The 18,061-nt window shown below is 35.3% G+C and overlaps 1 protein-coding gene across 4 annotated transcripts in view; it reads left to right on the forward strand.

Moving 5' to 3' along the window:
* The window catches only part of LOC135217906 (protein GUCD1-like), a 241,413-nt gene extending 224,279 nt beyond the window's left edge, over positions 1–17,134 (forward strand). For all 4 annotated transcript variants that reach the window (XM_064253946.1, XM_064253945.1, XM_064253943.1 and 1 more), the window contains exon 4: positions 12,978–17,134. In XM_064253946.1, coding sequence (XP_064110016.1) covers positions 12,978–13,373 — 396 coding nt within the window. In that variant the 3' untranslated portion in view covers positions 13,374–17,134. The remainder of the gene's footprint in view (positions 1–12,977) is intronic.
* The last annotated feature ends 927 nt before the right edge of the window (positions 17,135–18,061 follow it).

Raw genomic sequence — 18,061 nt, forward strand, 5'->3', positions numbered from 1 at the left:
TTAAATTTATGGTGAATTTTTAAAAAAAACTTTCCTTCCCTCCGCGCGCGGATTCTCCGCCACAAATCTCCGAAATGCGTAAGTCCCATTCTCGGAATATTTGCTCCGTTTCATATTAGGCATTTCATAGAGTTTTATATATGAAAATGTGCACAATTTCATGTAGAATAAAACGAAAAATATTTATTTGAAAGTTATAGCTTTTCTTATTTCCGAAATAATTGCATATAAAAAAATATATATAAAAAATTCGACATTCGGTCAACTTTAACTCGTCAGATATGGTCAAAAAATGCATTTGTAAGCTAATATTCTTACAGTATAGTAATATTCAATCATTTGTCTTCATTTTGAAAGAAATTGGAAGTCTCTAGGACAATATTTAGATTTATGGTGAATTTTTGAAAAAAATATTTGTTTACGTCCGCGCGATACGAATTCATGCATTATTTTGTGATAAAATTTTCTCTGTGTTGCTTTTATCGTTTTACAATGTGTTATATACCAAAATGATCGCAATTTAGTGTACATTACAACAAAAAAAAAGTAACTTGTTACCTTTAACCATTTTGCGCACAGCGCTATTTGAATACAATTATATATGAAATTTCGTTTTTGCGCTATCATATATCGCATTATTTATATATGATAATGATGATTTTTTTCATTTCTGATGGTTGCATACTACACTTCAGGCAATGACAAAATAAGGAGCCAAAAATGAACTCTTAATCTTCAAAACTAAGCGCGCTGTGATTTTTTGAAAAAAATATTTTTTCCGCTTCCGCTCTCACTCTGAAACGTCTCCGGCACACGGTAGACTTTTTTTTTTTTACCGCTTCGGCGTTTAAGGGTTAAAACATATCTCTTTACGTCACTTTTCATCTTAGGCCAAAAGTACGCCCTACTAATACACTTGAAGGTTTTATTTACTCCTAAATGTCCTGCTCATCATGTGCTAACTTCAAAACTAGTTCACGAAGCTTCCTAGGAACCACTAATTGTTCGGTGATATCCCCTTTACTACCTGACTTATGTCGAACATAACGACACAAAACTTCGTTCTTTAAACAAAAAGTTTCCTTACACACATCATCGAGATCATCATCCAGCTCACATTCAAAAATTCGGGTTAGTGTTTCATCCTCTCTCTGAAAATTGACTAGCTCATCCTTATTCATGCCTAACTTATCACCGTAACTAGTACTAGATACCGGTACATTTACTACGTTACTCTCGACAGCTACACCTTCTGCTTGGCTATCACTGTCAACATCGATAGAGTTAGGTTTCTCAGCCACACTTATGCCAAGATCAACCTCGCCACCTCTATCACACTCGTTCGAATCCACGAACTCACTCACGTTTGAATCGACGAACTCACACTCGTTCGAATCCACGAACTCACTCACGTTCGAATCCACGAACTCACTCTCGTTCAAATCCACGAACTTACTCTCGTTCGAATCCACGAACAAATTATGACCGTAGTCTATGTCTGTATCTAAACCCGACCTAGTTACTACCATTTCAGGCACTGGAATCTCACTCATAACAGGATTCACATTCTTGGATAAAGCTAAGTCATTACCGACAATAATGTTAACGCCATCAACGGGCAAACTGTCAACAACTGCAAGTTTCACTTCTCCTGACACTACCTGACTTTCTAAATTCAACTTCAACAAAGGACAAAGAACACAAGTGTTAGGAAATCCACCTAACATGACTTTTTCTTCCATGTTGATTTCTGCCCTGTTTGGCACACTCTCTCTCCTAATCAGTGAGACAGCAGATCCTGTGTTTCGAAGCAAGACTGCTTCTCTCAAATCTACTCCTCCAAGATAGGAAACTATGCCTTCTGACAGAAATTCACCAAAAATTTTCGTAGTTTCTCTCATCACATCATTCCTACTTGACGAAAGGTTAACAAGAGACACTGGTTTCTTAACGTCCTTCCTTACTACAGTGGTCCCCCCATATTCGCGGGGGATGTGTACCAGACCCCCCCGCGAATAGTTAAAATCCGCGAATGTTTGGAACCCCCCTCTAAAAATGCTCATAAACCCCTATCCTAAACATGCAAATACCAAAGTATCCCTTAAAGACCATCCTTCATCAAATATACATAAAATATCCTATTATGGTTCATATTAATCTTTGAAATATTATTAATACTATTTTAAAGTAAATCTTACATTTTATGTTTATACATAAATACATACTATGTACAGTTACGTATGTGAAAATAATTCAGTCCCCCCATAAGTATTCAGTCATGCACGTTTTCTTTCATACTGTTACTATTTGAGACATCCATTTTCATTTTACAATGGAACAATGGAAATGTGAAGTCACAAATACCAAATGTTTATTTAAAGTATTATCCTACATCAAATATACCATTGCATTGGTATTATTAATATCATTTTAAAGTAATCTTAAACATTTTACCATTAGAAATATATAAACAGCAAATAGCAGAGAGAGAGAGAGAGAGAGAGAGAAGAGGAAGAGAGAAGGATTGAGAGGAGAGAGAGAGACGAAGAGAGAGAGAGAGAGAGAGAGAGAGAGAGAGAGAGAGAGGGTTGTCCTTATTTAAAAGAGTGAAGTGGATAGATTATTGTACTTCTTTAAAATACTATCACATATGAATTTTGAATATAGTTATATTACTATTATTATTATTATGCAAAAATATTAATAAACATACACATGTACCATAGAAATTCTCTCATCTCAGTAAAAGAGAGAGAGAGAGAGAGAGAGAGTTTACATTATCGTAAAATATGGCAGCACAGTTGTTGGACCCCAGCCTACTCGGCTTGCTACTGGAATTCTGAGAGAGAGATGCGGGGTAATGAGCATTTTCTTTCATTCTTCTTACGTAATTCTTTTTATTTATAAACTAAAATCTTGCTAATTCACTTTAGTATTTTCTTTAATGAATTTATATTCATACATCGCTTTAAGAGAGAGAGAGAGAGAGAGAGAGAGAGAGAGATTATCGTAGTATTTGTAAAATACTTTCACATGTGATTTTTGTAATTACAGTTATTATTATTATTATTTGAAAATATTAATAAACTTATTACGCATATATGTACCATAAAAATCTCTCATCTCAGTAAAAGAGAGAGAGAGAGAGAGAGAGAGGGGGGGGGGGTGGAAATTTCATGCCCACGTGATGGCAGCCACAAATCAGCTCCTTCCCCCTCCGGTCACTTAACTTGATACGTATATCTGAGTTTTAGTACCTTGAGTTAGAGAAAGAATCTGACTGGGATTTCCTTCGTTCTTCCATAATATTTTAAATTTATAAGCTAAAATCTTACTATTTCACTATGGTATATTCTTTAATGAATTGATATTATTGCTGTATAAATTAATATTAATATTTGAAAATAATAAATCATTTATTTATCATACAAAAAAACATACATCTTTGTAGTAGAGAGAGAGAGAGAGAGAGAATTATTATTTTTATTATGTGATATCATTTAAACTTATTAAACTTACTAATACAGTATTAATCAAAATTAATATTTGAAAATTAGTAAATCATTTTTGTATCATAAAAATGTATTTAGTCATGAAAATAAACATCAAAATACACTAATTAGTGATTATTTTCGTCGGAAAATTCCGCGAATGGGCGAGTCCGTCCGCGAATAATTTCTAGATAGATTCCAAAGAAAAATCCGCGAATGTGTGAGTCCACGAATCTGGAGAACGCGAATATGGGGGGAACACTGTACTGCACAATTTCTCGCTAAATGCCCTTTCCCATTACATTGGAAACAAGTTAATTCTGAGCCACTAGATGCCACTTTACTCTTACAAACCTTAGACATATGACCAGGTTTTCCGCATGTATAACAGGAATAGTCATTTTTACTCGCAATGCTATTACTAGAACTAAAACCTTTACTGTTTTGTACTCTACCAGACGAAGGATCATTTCGTTTCTTACCAACACTCAAATTATGAGTTAGACTATATTCGTCAGATAACCTAGTTGCTCCTGCAAAGATACTTCTCGCCTATCTTCTATATAAAGCTTAATCTCAGGGGATACATTATCTTTGAAGTTTTCTAACAACACTAAGTTCTTCAAACCATCAAAATCCTTAACCTTAGCACGAGTTAATCAATCAAAAAATAGCCTTTCTAACTTCTTACCGTATTCTACGTACGTAATATTTTCATCCTTTATCAAATTTCTAAATTTCTTACGGTACGCCTCCGGTACTAACCTGTACGTGCTAAGAACAGTTTCTTTCACAATATCATAATCATCTCATTCCTCCTTAGACATGCAACTATACACAGTAAGTGCCCTACCACTCAAAACTGACTGTAAATATAAAGTCCACATTTCTTTAGGAGAACCTACTCTTTCCATTAACTTCTCAAAACACATGAAATATTTCGTTATATCTTCCTCATCAAACTTTGGTACTAATTTCAGCACTGCACTCATACCTAACGTATCAGCTTCGTTTTCGTTCTCGCCTGTCCGACTGTTACGAGTACTTTCCCTTGACCGAGCAATTTCCAACTCATGCATACGTTCTTTCTCTCTTTCTTCCTGCTCATGCATACGTTCTTTCTCTCTCTTGCTGCATTTTCACTACTTCTCTCTCTTGCTGCATTTTCATTACTTCTCTCTCTTGCTGCATTTTCATTACTTCTCTCTCAGCCGCTCTTTCATCTCTCTCATACTTTTCTCTTTCTTTCTTTTCAACATACTCATGGAGGTCATTCCCTTCTAGACCCAGTAGCTTACCCGACTCGATAAACTCTTTCACCATCTCACTCATTCTGGCTCTTTCTATATTCTCCCTGTTTCAAACTGTTAAAGTGTTGAATATTACTGGCCAAGGTCACCACAATGTTACGGCCCGTGAGAGGTCCTCTTCAGGTTCGATATTATTATAAACAAAAGGTATTCAACACCAACAGTTGAAACTGGGGATTCGAATATAGAAAGAAACACTAACACAACAAAGGTTTATTTACAAGCTCACTAACAAAGATAAATGCAGAATGGTTTCTCCTATTTACATACCACAAGTAAAATCTTACAATGCATGAACTGGGGAAGAAGTACAATGCATGAACTGGGGAAGAAGTGAGGTAATGCAAGTACTTGCCGGCCAGTTTTGCACCGTCGGAGATCTATGCTCAAAGCGGTGGCTTCACACAAAGAGAACTTTAACTTCTGTCGTCTACTTGACTCCGTATTGCAGAAAATAATGTCTATTCTCTTGATGCTTGAAGGGCAGGAACTCCTCAAAACCTCTTGTATAACGTTTCTTCTCTGAAGTCTTGCTCTACATCTAAATGCCTTGGTCGTCCACTCCCGGACGACTTGACCAGATCCCGATTAACTCTCGAGTGCCTTTTTCTCTCTGATCCTTCGTCGGTTCCTTCCTCTCGTATCTCTCTATGATGATCCCTGCTGCTGATCTCTCACTGATAACCTGATCTGTGGCTCTTACTGAGGATCTGCTTCCTCCTACTTCGTCAGTTGTATTTATACGGTGACCTGGGGGCGGGGCCTACGGTGAACATCACAGACTCCCGAGATTACCGGAACTTCTTAGAAGAATCTAGACGACGTATTGCATCAGAAATCGCTGCGTTTCTCACGACACTTCGGCGCCTGTTGCGTTCCTCAACACGCCCGACGATTCCTGAACTATCATGAGAACAGGCACCTCCAACACATGCGTGAATGCCTCCTTGCTGCAGAACTTCTCGAAGATGCGTTTTCCTTTCCTTTAACTCGTAATTCTTTGCTATGAAGCAATTACCATGACAATTGGGAAGTGGCTAGTTGGAGCCCTCCAAAGTTTCCGTTCACACTTCTGTTCGCCACTTTAAAAAGTCATAGAATGAATGTTGCCACAGGGTTCTCATAAGACTTTTGACCACAACATCAACAATTGTTCTGAAACACTTCGGAAGCCTTTTGATGGCAATTTCCAGCAAGGTGGTAGAGTACTAAGGAGGTGATCCTAGTACGAAATTCTGCTGAGGATGTTGCCTCCGAGATTCTTCTCATAAGGGTCATAATTTGCTGTGTAGCTATAAATAAAGGAGGCTTTTCCCCTCCAGAAGGGAGCTGTAGCATTGCCCATTCCTTGGTGGAGTTTTCAAAAACTGGGATGACCAAGGCAAATGGTTTTAATTCTGCCATTGTCTCTGGTCTTTTAATCACTACAAGATTCAGAAAATCTGTCTTTACAAGACAAATTAATTTGAAAAAGAAGGGACAGAAGGCTGGGACTCCTTGATTAGCAACTTGGGTCCTGGTAAAGGGTGTCTTCTATAGCTTTTAATGTTATAGACACAGGTAAGAAGACAGTTTCTGTTAGTGGTCTTTCACATTTACAAGCTTCAATCATAGTTTTTCTCTCAGTAATTAGATATTTATTATAGGGAGAGAAAATGCACACTGACGTGTCTAACCAAGGATTATTAGTATCATCAGGGATGAGTATTAGAGCCCTTATCATGTTTTGATTTGAAGTTTTGTATTCAGAACTGACCAATTAGTAGTTTCCAGTCTGAGTGCCAACACTAGACCTTATTTGGACAGCATTTGCATCCCCTCTCACTTGGGCTGCAGGATACAGTACTTTTACATTTTGGAGTGTACTGGACCTACTTATTTTTTTTTTTTTTTTTTGAATCATGCATAATTTCCCTCATACATTGCTGTTCTGTGGTAATGAAATTTTCAGATATTATTTATAATTTCCTTAATGGAATTGATCAAATGCTGCAGGCTTGCACATTTTGACTGAGCTTCAACAACTGAACTGTAACTGCCTGTTGCCAAAGGGTCAGAAGTCCTGGGTAAGTTACAATAACCCTTCAAAAATATAGTAATTTCAGTTGGAGTCAGATGGATCCTATTATCTCTTTTTTGGGGGAAAGATCCTCTTCAGCATCGATAGCTGCAGAGGGGGCGGGGGTGGGAATAGAATTCCTTCTAGAAGGTTTCTCCCTTGGCTACCTGATTTTGGTGTCCCTGATTCATCTGGGTTCAGCAGGGTCATTTCAGTGGCAGTGCCCACTTCATATTCCATAGTAAGAATGTCTCCCCCATGTAAAAATTCCTCTACTTCCTCTGTGTGGTTAACTTGGGAGATAGTGGGGACTGATGTTACTGGGTTTTTGCCCAAACATAAACACCTGAGAGGTACTGGGGACTAATGTTACTGGGTTTTGACCCAAACATAAATCTTGATCTGAAATAAAAAGGGTTTCATATCTGCTGCCGAAGTTTTGCGGGAAAGATATAATTTCTCCTTTCCGTATTCCTACTGAACTCTACAAATCATCGGGACAGCTTAAAATGAGCTTTTTCATCCTTAAGACTTGCTGCCAGTAGTATACCACAAGTTTGGTACATAACTGTTGACCAAGCAAATGTTCATTATTTGAACTGAGGGTCCTGCATAATGGCAGCCCTCTAGTGATATACCTAAAGTAAATTGTTATTAGAAGCTAGTCAGTATTAAATTGCTTATGAGGGACGCCTCTGTAGTTCCTCATACAGTTTCCATATTTGTAACAGATTTTATTAGAAATCTATGTTAACTTAACCCTCTTACGCCGACTGGACGTATTTTACGTCGACATTTTTTGTCTCCCGTGTGCCGACTGGACATATTTTACGTCGACTTACAAAAGTTTTTTTTTAAATTCGCGGAAAAATACTTATAGGCCTACCAGCCTAAAACTTTTGAATCACTTGCCTTGGGGGATGCTGGGAGTTCACGGATCAAGGTGTTACTTTGTTTACAATCGTTACGCAGGCGCGCAAGCGCGAATTTCTTTCTTGCCACACTAAAAAGTATCTGTGACACATCTCGGAAATTATTTTGTCACTTTGACATAATTTTTGTACCATTGTAAATTAGCCGTTACATGAAGTATTATATATGAAAATGTGCGCATTTTTATGTAGAATACAACAATAAAATACTCATGATTGTAGCTTTTATCAGTTTTGAGATATTTTCATATAAATAACGATAATTGCCAAAATTTCAACCTTCGGTCAACTTTGACTCTACCGAAATGGTCGAAAACGCAATTGTAAGCTAAAACGCTTATATTCTAGTAATATTCAAGCATTTACCTTCATTTTGCAACAAATTGGAAGTCTCTAGCACAATATTTCGATTTATGGTGAATTTATGAAAAAAATAACATTTTCTTTACGTCCGCGCGGTAACTCTTCCGAAAAAATCATACGTGCGATTGTGGTAATGTTTGCACCATTTTAAATTAGCCGTTACATATAGTTTTATATATGAAAATGTGCGCAATTTCATGTAGAATACAACGAAAAATAATTGAAGGTTATAGCTTTTCTCATTTTTGAAATATTTGCATATAAATCACGATAAATAGAAAAAAAACCACGTTTGGTCAACTTTGACTCTACCGAAATGGTCGAAAAACGCAATTGTAACCTAAAAATCTTGCAGTCTAGTAATATTCAGTCATTTATCTTCATCTTGAAACAAATTCGAAGTCTCTAGCAAAATATTTAGATTTATGGTGAATGTAAAAAAAAATCTTTCCTTCCCTCTGTGCGCGGATTCTCCGCCACAAACCTCCGAAATGCGTACATACCATTCTCTGAATATTTGCTCCGTTTCATATTAGGCATTTCATAGAGTTTTATATATTAAAATGTGCGCAATTTCATGTAGAATAAAACGAAAAATATTTGAAGGTTGTAGCTTTTCTTATTTCCGAAATAATTGCATATAAAAAATATATATATAAAAAATTCAACATTCGGTCAACTTTAACTCGTCAGATATGGTCGAAAACTGCAATTGTAAGCTAATACTCTTACAGTATAGTAATATTCAATCATTTGTCTTCATTTTGAAAGAAATTGGAAGTCTCTAGGACAATATTTAGATTTATGGTGAATTTTTGAAAAAAATATTTGTTTACGTCCGCGCGTTACGAATTCATGCATTATTTTGTGATAATATTTTCTCTGTGTTGCTTTTATCGTTTTACAATGTGTTATATACCAAAATGATCGCAATTTAGTGTACATTACAATGAAAAAAAAGTAACTTGTTACCTTTAACCGTTTTGCGCACAGCGCAATTTGAATACAATTAAATATGAAATTTCGTTTTTGCGCTATCATATATCGCATTATTTATATATGATAATGATAATTTTTTTCATTTTTGATGGTTGCATACTAAACTTCAGCCAATGACATAAAAAGGAGCCAAAAATGAACTCTTAATCTTGAAAACTAAGCGCGCTGTGAGTTTTTGAAAAAAATATTTTTTCCGCTTCCGCGCTCACTCTGAAACACCTCCGGCACACGGGAGACAATTTTTTTTTTACCGCTTCGACGTAAGAGGGTTAAGCCCTTTGAGGTTTAAGTAAGTTTTGACAGCTATATATGGCTGTATTATATTTGTCCTTTTGCACTAGTTATGTAAAGTTTTAATTTTAATTGTTATACCATTTGGACTAATATCCTTTGTACAGTCAAACCTCGGTTTTTGTATGCCTACAAGAAGCTCTGCCGTTAGTGAATTTAAGGACAACAGAGGCTGGTTTGGAAAATTCAGAAACCGAATGGGCATACGTAATGTGTCTACTTCAGGGGTTAAGGACATGTTTGCAAAGTGGAATGATGTAAAATATTTGAAGGAGAATTATCATCTCAACAAGTTGTGATCCATGTCTCCAACATGTTTAAAGATAATGCTGTGTTTAACTTTCGGCAAATTTTAAAGAAATGGCAGAAACAAATGTCTCTGGACAGTTTTGTTGTGCGACAGGGGTCCAGTAACTCTCAAGCTGGTCCTATTGCCAGTAAAAAATGATAAGAGGAAAAGTAACTTCAGTGCCAGTAAAAAACAAATTGAAGTTAACCTCAGACAATAACCTCTCCTCTTTCCTCTCCATCTTTCATATGCTAACAAGTGTTTTCCATGAAGGTAAGAATGATGTTAAATATTAATTTATTTATTTCATTAGTCATTTATATTTATTTCTAATTTTTTCTGTATGTAAAACTGTGTTTATTCCCTTTAAGATGTATTTAAAAAAACATTTTTGGGGGTCTGGAATGCATTAATTGTATTTACATCATTCCTTATGGGAATGATTGTTTCAGATTTCATGGGAGGTTCCAAAAGGGATTATGTATGAAAACCGTAGTTCCACTATAGTACTAATTTTTATAGTTAGCCCAAGCCACTGTTTTAAATGGCTTTAGGTTAGTATTTAATTATGCCTAGGTTATTGTTTATATTCAGTTCTAGGCTGTTTGGGCTAAACTACCTCTTAGTACACCAACAATAGGATGTTCCCTAAATTGTTCTCTCTAGTATAGGGTATTGCCTAATCCAGATTATTCTAGATCAAATGTAAAGGCTATATAAAAACAGAAAGTTACTTACATGTAAACTCATACTTAGGCTAACATCTTTTGTCTCAGATTGTTTATATCTAGCCCTACGCTATTTGGTCTACTATATAAAACAGTAACTTTCTAATGTGAAACTCACTGATGTGAAATTTTATAGTTAGGCTATCATCTAGTATAGGTTATTGTCTAATCCCAATTAATTAATTTACCTTTAAAGGCATGGTATTAACTAGGTGTAATTTGTAGCCTTCAAGATAGGCTACTACCTCATAGCCCATTTAGTCTATGTACTGGTTTGGTCTACTATGTAAAACAGTAACTTACTAATGTGAAAATTTATAGTTAGGCTATCACCTAGTATAGGTTATTAACTAATTCTGATTAATTTAGTTTTTGGTGTACTCTAGCTAGGCTAGCCCATCACCTAGCCTAGGTTATTATCTAATCAATTTAGATTATTTAATTCCCTTTTAAGGGTAAGCACATGATAGTCAACAGTATTAAGACAATGCTTGACAATATCTGCTACAGTCTAGCTAATATATTCTAATTTAATCAATGTAGATTTTAGGCTACTGCGTGGTAGGCTATTGCTGACATCATTATCTGAAAGGATTTTCTATATTAATAATAATTGTGGAACATTTCTTTAGATGAAACTTCTAAATAGAATAATAAATTCTTCAAAACAATTGCTGCTTCTACAAATAGCTAACGATCACAAAACATAAGCGTCAACATGTACCAGCAAAAAAGCTGGTTTATGGCTTTTCGTGCACAATAAAATCATTGTTCCACGGTCCAAACAAACAAAAAATTTAACTGGAACTTTTAAGTTATGCACTTAGCTTTCAACTTTGATGTTTCCATGAACTTCAGTAATGAAATAAATAAGCGACAAGAAAATCTCAGAGCTAATGATCCTAAATCGTTAGCTCCAATGTGGACTGACGAAAAATGACGGTTTACAGCTTTTCACGCACAATAAAATCATTGTTCCACATTGTAAACTAAAAATTTTTTAACTGAAACCTAAAATTATACACTTAGCTTTCTACTTATATGTTTCCATGAACCTCAGTAATGAAATTAATAAGTGTAGAACAAAATTCATGGAGCTAACCTCACGATCATAAATTGTAAAAAGTGTTGACGTGTGCTGGCAAAATAAGCTGATTACGGCTTTTCACACATAATAAATCATTGCTCTACAGTCTAAACTAAAAAATATTTAACTGGAACTTAAAATTATGTACTTGGCTGAATCAATAAGCAAAGAACGGACTTCCCTAAGCTCTGATTTCTTGACCGACCAGAAAAGGAAAGGCGGCTTAGTTGGATTTTGGTCATATGTAAACAATATGATGGTGCGTATGCGCATAACCACTTCTTCTTATTGCAGTTTTGACGTAGGTAAACTGGGTACAGGCAGTCCCCTGGTTATCGGTGGACTCAGTTAATGGCAATCCAGTTTAATTGGGGTTGTCTAGTGCCATAAAATCGGCGATTTATGGCGCCATAATAGGCAGAATTTCGGTATGGCCATAAGGTGCCAATAATAGAGTTATGGCATCATAACCAGTTATTGGCGCCATTAACCAAAACTCTGGGCCATAAACGCCATAAATCGCTGAGTTTCAGTTAATGGCGGTTTTTACTTAGCAGCAGCTTACTGAGAACAGTATCCCTGCTGATAACCAGGGACTGCCAGTATTAGCATTTGCTGAGGATAATAGAAAGTGCGCTCTTAGCTTGTGTCTATTTATGCTTTCATCACGTGTTATAGTGTTTATCATTACAACACAATACCCGGCCACAGGAACAGTTAAGAGAATTCTTTGACATTAGTCTGGTCACCATGGCACTCTGGAGGACGAGACAGCAACTACACTATAAAAAATTATGAATTTAGGACAATTTTGAAGGGAGTTAAAAAAAAAAAAAAAAAAGTGTTCTACTTGAAGAGCCTTTAAGCATTGTGCTTCTGCACAGAGACTTGTAATTTGATAGGTTTGTAATGAAACAAATCAATTTTATTTATAATTCAATATAGTATGTATTCATATACTAAGAAAGTAATAAAAGGATGCATGCACAATTATGCTCATTAGATATAGTATTTTATGAGACTTATTGATAATCATATTTTATTGTTAATTTCAAGAAAAGATATTATCCTGTCTACCTTGTACTATAGTTCCTCATTGGACGAGTGGTATACAATGTTCGCCTACCGATTTGGTAGTTCCGAGTTTGATTCCCTACTCTGTCAACTTGGAATCAGAAGAATGTGTTTTTGCTGATTAGAAATTAATTTTGCCATATAATTGTGGTTCAGATCCCACAAAAAGCTGTATGTGCCGTTGCTTGGTAACCAGTTGGTTCCCAGCCACATAAAAATATCTAATCCTTTGGACCAGCCTTAGGAGAGCTGTTAATCAGCTCAGTGGTCTGGTTTAGTTAAATATACTTAATTTTATATTGTGCCATAACTGTAATACTCATGTATGTCTTAATATTCTTTGGTGTTGTACAGGATGCACAGAGAGTTTTAGATCGTTTTCGAGAAGCCAGCAGTCAGGGAGTTGTCGTAGAACAAGGATGTGTTACATTATCAAATATTCTCACACACCTGTACCATAGTGGACCTGTCATCCTTCTGACAAATGCCCATTTGCTGATTTGTGAAAGATGTGCAAAAGTGATGCCCCAGCTACGATCTTGTCTTCCTTGCTCACCCCCATATCAAGGACATTACATACTCCTTATTGGATATAGCATGAAGAAAAGCTTGGTTTATTATAGAAATCCATCTTTCAAGAATCATATATGTTCCATTGCATTTAGTAGACTTGATAAAGCAAGAAAAAGTTATGGTACAGATGAAGATGTTTTATTTATATATAATCATACAAAGCCTCAGGGACCATAGTTAAGATTTATACTGAAAATTATGTGCAATGTTATATGTGAATGATACTTCACAAATCCTACGATGCCTCCTTATATATGTTGGATTATGTTTGACCTAGATCTCAGTCCCTTTAATTTTGTTGCATCAAGTATTAGTGTAAAAAAACAACAAACAGCATACCAGGTTTTCATATACAATATTGTGATATAGAATGTGATCCTTAATTTTATACTGTACTTATATTGTTGTATACTGTATTTAATTGTAATGGTTAAGGGCTTTAATTATGTCACAAAACTGTTGATTTTTATACCTTGAGTCAGTTTTACATTCAGGGTCATTGTAAGATTTGTTCATATCCTTGACAATTTGTGTTAGATACTTACTAACTGTATTGAAGTAATTTTATTTTCCACAGAATGTTTACAAAGGGTTTTTTTTTCATATTTCTATTTCCATTTCTTTCTCTGGCTAAAGCTAAAAGATGCTCAGAGAACCTCTCAAAGATTTTCAAGAGAACCTATTTTATTAAATGTCAAACTGTAGATGTTTGTTTTCCTTTGGCTTTTTCCATTAGTGCTCATTTTGTGAGGGGAATAGCTGATTTCAGCATTTTTTTGCTTTATGATTATTTTCACTGCTACATAATTAACCAAATATGAGTGTCAAAGGGCCATACAGGCTATGTACAGTCATTAAAGTCATATTTATTCTTTATCCAACTGTCCCAGAGTATTAAGTTTTTGGAGTTACAATAAATAGGCATTACAAAAAATAGGCATTAAACTATAAACTATCGCATCAAACAGTATTTACTAGCTCAACCCCAAGTTCCAGTTTTTGCCATACTGCATGCCAGTTGTCTACCTGAGAGAGAGTGCTCTAATGTACTCTTCTGTTTTATCTCTGAAGCTAAGTTATCTAGTGGTAGTACTCTGAAGCTAAGTTATCTCTTGTGACTTACATAATTACTATCATAAGTTTTGTGAAATCTATAGTCAAGGTATAAGTTTAGAATAATTTTGAAAAGTATGGTCAAGGTATAAATTAAAAATAACTTTCAGAATTGAAACAATGCTTGCTTATGTTCGAAAGGTGTCTGTAACTTTGCACCTATGATTCAGGAGACTATGTAAATATTTTTGCAAATCATAAAGGAAGGGGAAAATAGTATATGTAATCACTGATAAACTATGTTTTGTACATTATAAAAAATTCAAACAAACTTAATTAAGGGTAAAAAAGTCATTCTCTATGGCTCTGTTCTATTTATAAATCCTCAGTCCTCAACAACAGCAGTTCTTGCAAGATATCAAGGGCCCAGTCTAATATGTATACTAATGAACGTACAGACTAAGTCTGTGTTAGTCTGTATGTTCATTGTGAAATTGTATTTTATTTTCCTTTCTGAAGAGGGTAGTCTAGTACAGAGGCACTGAAACTCTTCAGTTGTAGGTAGTGGAATTTCATGACTTGTACATAATGCTTTCTATTTTAATATATCATTCTAGAATTATTTTAAAGGTTGCAATTCAAAAGTATTTTATGATGGAAAATCTGATTGAGATGGAAGAGAAGATTTGGTGGAGTAAAGATAGAAAGTTTATAGACTGGGTATGCAGTTTTAATGAGCAAAACTTCTCAAGATATTTTAAGCATCTTCATAGAGTTCACTGTACTATATCTGTAAAAATGGGCCTGAAGACAAATCTGAGAAAAGGGGATGAAATAGTACTGTCATGAGAAAGGGTCAATAACATTGAATCATTTAAATATTTAGGAACAAGGATGTCCAGTACAGGTTCTCTTGAGATGGAATTAATGAAAGACATACAGGCAGTCCTCGCTTATCGGCAGTCTCGGTTAACGGCATTCCGGTTTTACGGCACTTGGCTAACGATGTCGTTAACCAGATTTTCAGAGACGGTAAGTGATTTTCAGCAATGGTAAGTGGTTTATTGGTGCCATTACTGATAAGTGGTTTATTGGAGCATACAAAGTTGTAAACTCCACTTATTACCATAATTATCACTGATTTTCTATTATCAGCAATTTTCGGTTAGCGGCACACAGTTGGGGACAGAACCCTGCCTTTAACCGGGATGAAACAATGGACATTCTGAATAGATGTGAATAGCAAAATACAGTGGCCTCCCCGTATTCAAAAGGGGATGCGGACCAGCCCTCCCCCCCTCCCCCCCCGTGCAAGTAGTTAGGACCTGTGAATAGTTGGAACCTTATAAAAATGCTGAAAACCTCCTATTTTGTTAGTTACAACTCAAGAAAAACCCACTAAAAATTTTCATACCTGGTTTTTTAATAGTTTTATCACAGAAAGTGCATTTTATGATGAAAATGATAAAAAAACAGGAATTTGTGGATATTTTTCATAGAAAAATACTGCATTTCCGCGAATAATGAGAAATGTTCCAGAGAGAAATCCGTGAATGCATGAGTCCGCTAATCCGGAGAATGTGAATACGGGGGTTCACTGTAGACTGAGATTGATTGCATACAAAAGTAAGATTATACATACTGTATGTTTAATACAATCTGAATTATTATATGGACATGACTCATGGGGTGACAATAAAACTGCTGTACATCTTAAAGAATTTGCTCAGTGGAGAATCAAATTTCAAGAGGAATCTTAAGAATCAGAATGGGAGATGATACTGTAAGCAAAATCTCAGCGAAGGAGAGTTAGTACCTGATAGCTACTGGGATTTAGTAAAACGAGGTGGCTGACATTAATACCCGCAGTTGAAAGGATATTAACGTTGTTTCCAGGTCTAAAATCATACTTTCTAAGTCGAAGCAAATGTCCAGTTATATTGAAAAACTTTTTCGAAAATCCAGAAGCTGAAATGTGGCTCAATATTTTCATTCTGAAGCAGCTACTTTTCACCAAGTGGTTTTAAAGATTGAAGGTGAAAATATATCAACCATGGAAGTGTTGAGTACAATATCCAGCTTGAAGGAATCCCTGTTATCTAAAAAAGAAAAATGCATTTTTGCCACACTCAGTAAGGGGGCTAGTAAGCAAACTTGAGCAAGAAAGTCTGGTTGATCCACCAGCTGTCCGAAGAGTAGCAGTGGATTTTTATGACACGAGTGTCAAGTACTTAGACCAATGGTCAGGTCATTGACAAACTTTGAGTGTATGCAATGGGCTTCATTAAAACAAGTTCCAAAGTGGTCAGATGTTGAGAAAACTATGGATTTTGCTGCAGAAAAACAAGTATTTGACCCCAAGTTAGATGCAGCTTTATATGATGAGTTCACTTGTGTTACAAAACACATTAGTGAAAAAGTAACTGAATGGAATGCCTCAAACCTACCAACAGACCAGCGATGGGTAGAAATATTCACCCATTTTAAGGCCAGAGATATCAGCCATCAACACGTCTGCATTGGTTCAATTTATACTCTGCCTTCCAGGAACTAAAACATCAATTGAACGAACTTTCTCTCAGATGAATAAAATATGGACATCTGAAAAAAACCAGCTTAAAGTGCTTACCCTTAAAGCACTTCTAACAACAAAGATAAATTTCAAACAAACCTGTATGGAATTCTACACTAAGTTAAAATCAGCACCTGGGTTATTAAAGAAGATTTCATCCGGTGAAAAGTACGAGAATTGAAAGTAAGTAGGGAATTTTTGCCTGTTGAAAGGAATTTATGTTTCTCTCTCTCTCTCTCTCTCAATATATACGTATATGTGTTTGTGTATATATATATATATATATATATATATATATATATATATATATATATATATATATTATATATATATATATATATATATATATGTATACATACATACACAGTATAGCCTATATATATATATATAGTGTCCTGCTTTTAGCTCCATTAAATCTGGTCACCTTAGTTTAATACAATGTGAATTATTATATGGACATGACTCATGGGGTGACAATAAAACTGCTGTACATCTTAAAGAATTTGTTGAGTGGAAAATCAAATTGCAATAGGAATCTTAAGAATCAGAATGGGAGATGATACTGTAAGCAAAATCTCAGTGAAGGAGAATAGTACCTGATAATGTCAACTGGTCTCCAGTTGGCACCAGAAGGAATGTCAGAGCCCCTTGTGTCCCATTGTGATGATGATGGTGATGTACAGTACAGTGAGTGTAATTGCACTTCATTTTCATTTGTGGAGATAATGTCAAATATATAACAGTCAAGTTAGTTTTGCATAATGAAGCATCAGCTTTTGAATCATAAATAATGGAACCTCCTGACTTATGTCCATGATGTTTACATACACAATGTATCATAGGATATTGTTTCAAAGCTGTTTATTGTGCAATACACTATTTGTTAGTGACTTTGCATTTCATTTTCCTTCTTGAAGAGAATATCAAATGGACTTATAGGCTAGATCAGCCTATTGAAGTGTAGGCTGGCATAATTAAACATTGACAAAACATTTATTGTATGTATGTAATTAGGTTATGCATATTACCATAGTTAGCTTAATGCACAATATGGTGGTGATAGAAGTCCTAGGTAGTCCTATCTTTGGTTATCCAGATTTCCTGTCTTGTACTTATGAATTACACACCCTATTCATTTTACTGTACATTAGTGTACTTTAATCCTTGAAGACAAGTGAAGTGGTTGTTGAATGATAGGTCAAACTTCCTCAGTGAGAAACCCAAATTTTCTCACTACTAA

This window comes from Macrobrachium nipponense, chromosome 9, assembly GCF_015104395.2.
Source record: "Macrobrachium nipponense isolate FS-2020 chromosome 9, ASM1510439v2, whole genome shotgun sequence".
Lineage (NCBI taxonomy): Eukaryota > Metazoa > Arthropoda > Malacostraca > Decapoda > Palaemonidae > Macrobrachium > Macrobrachium nipponense.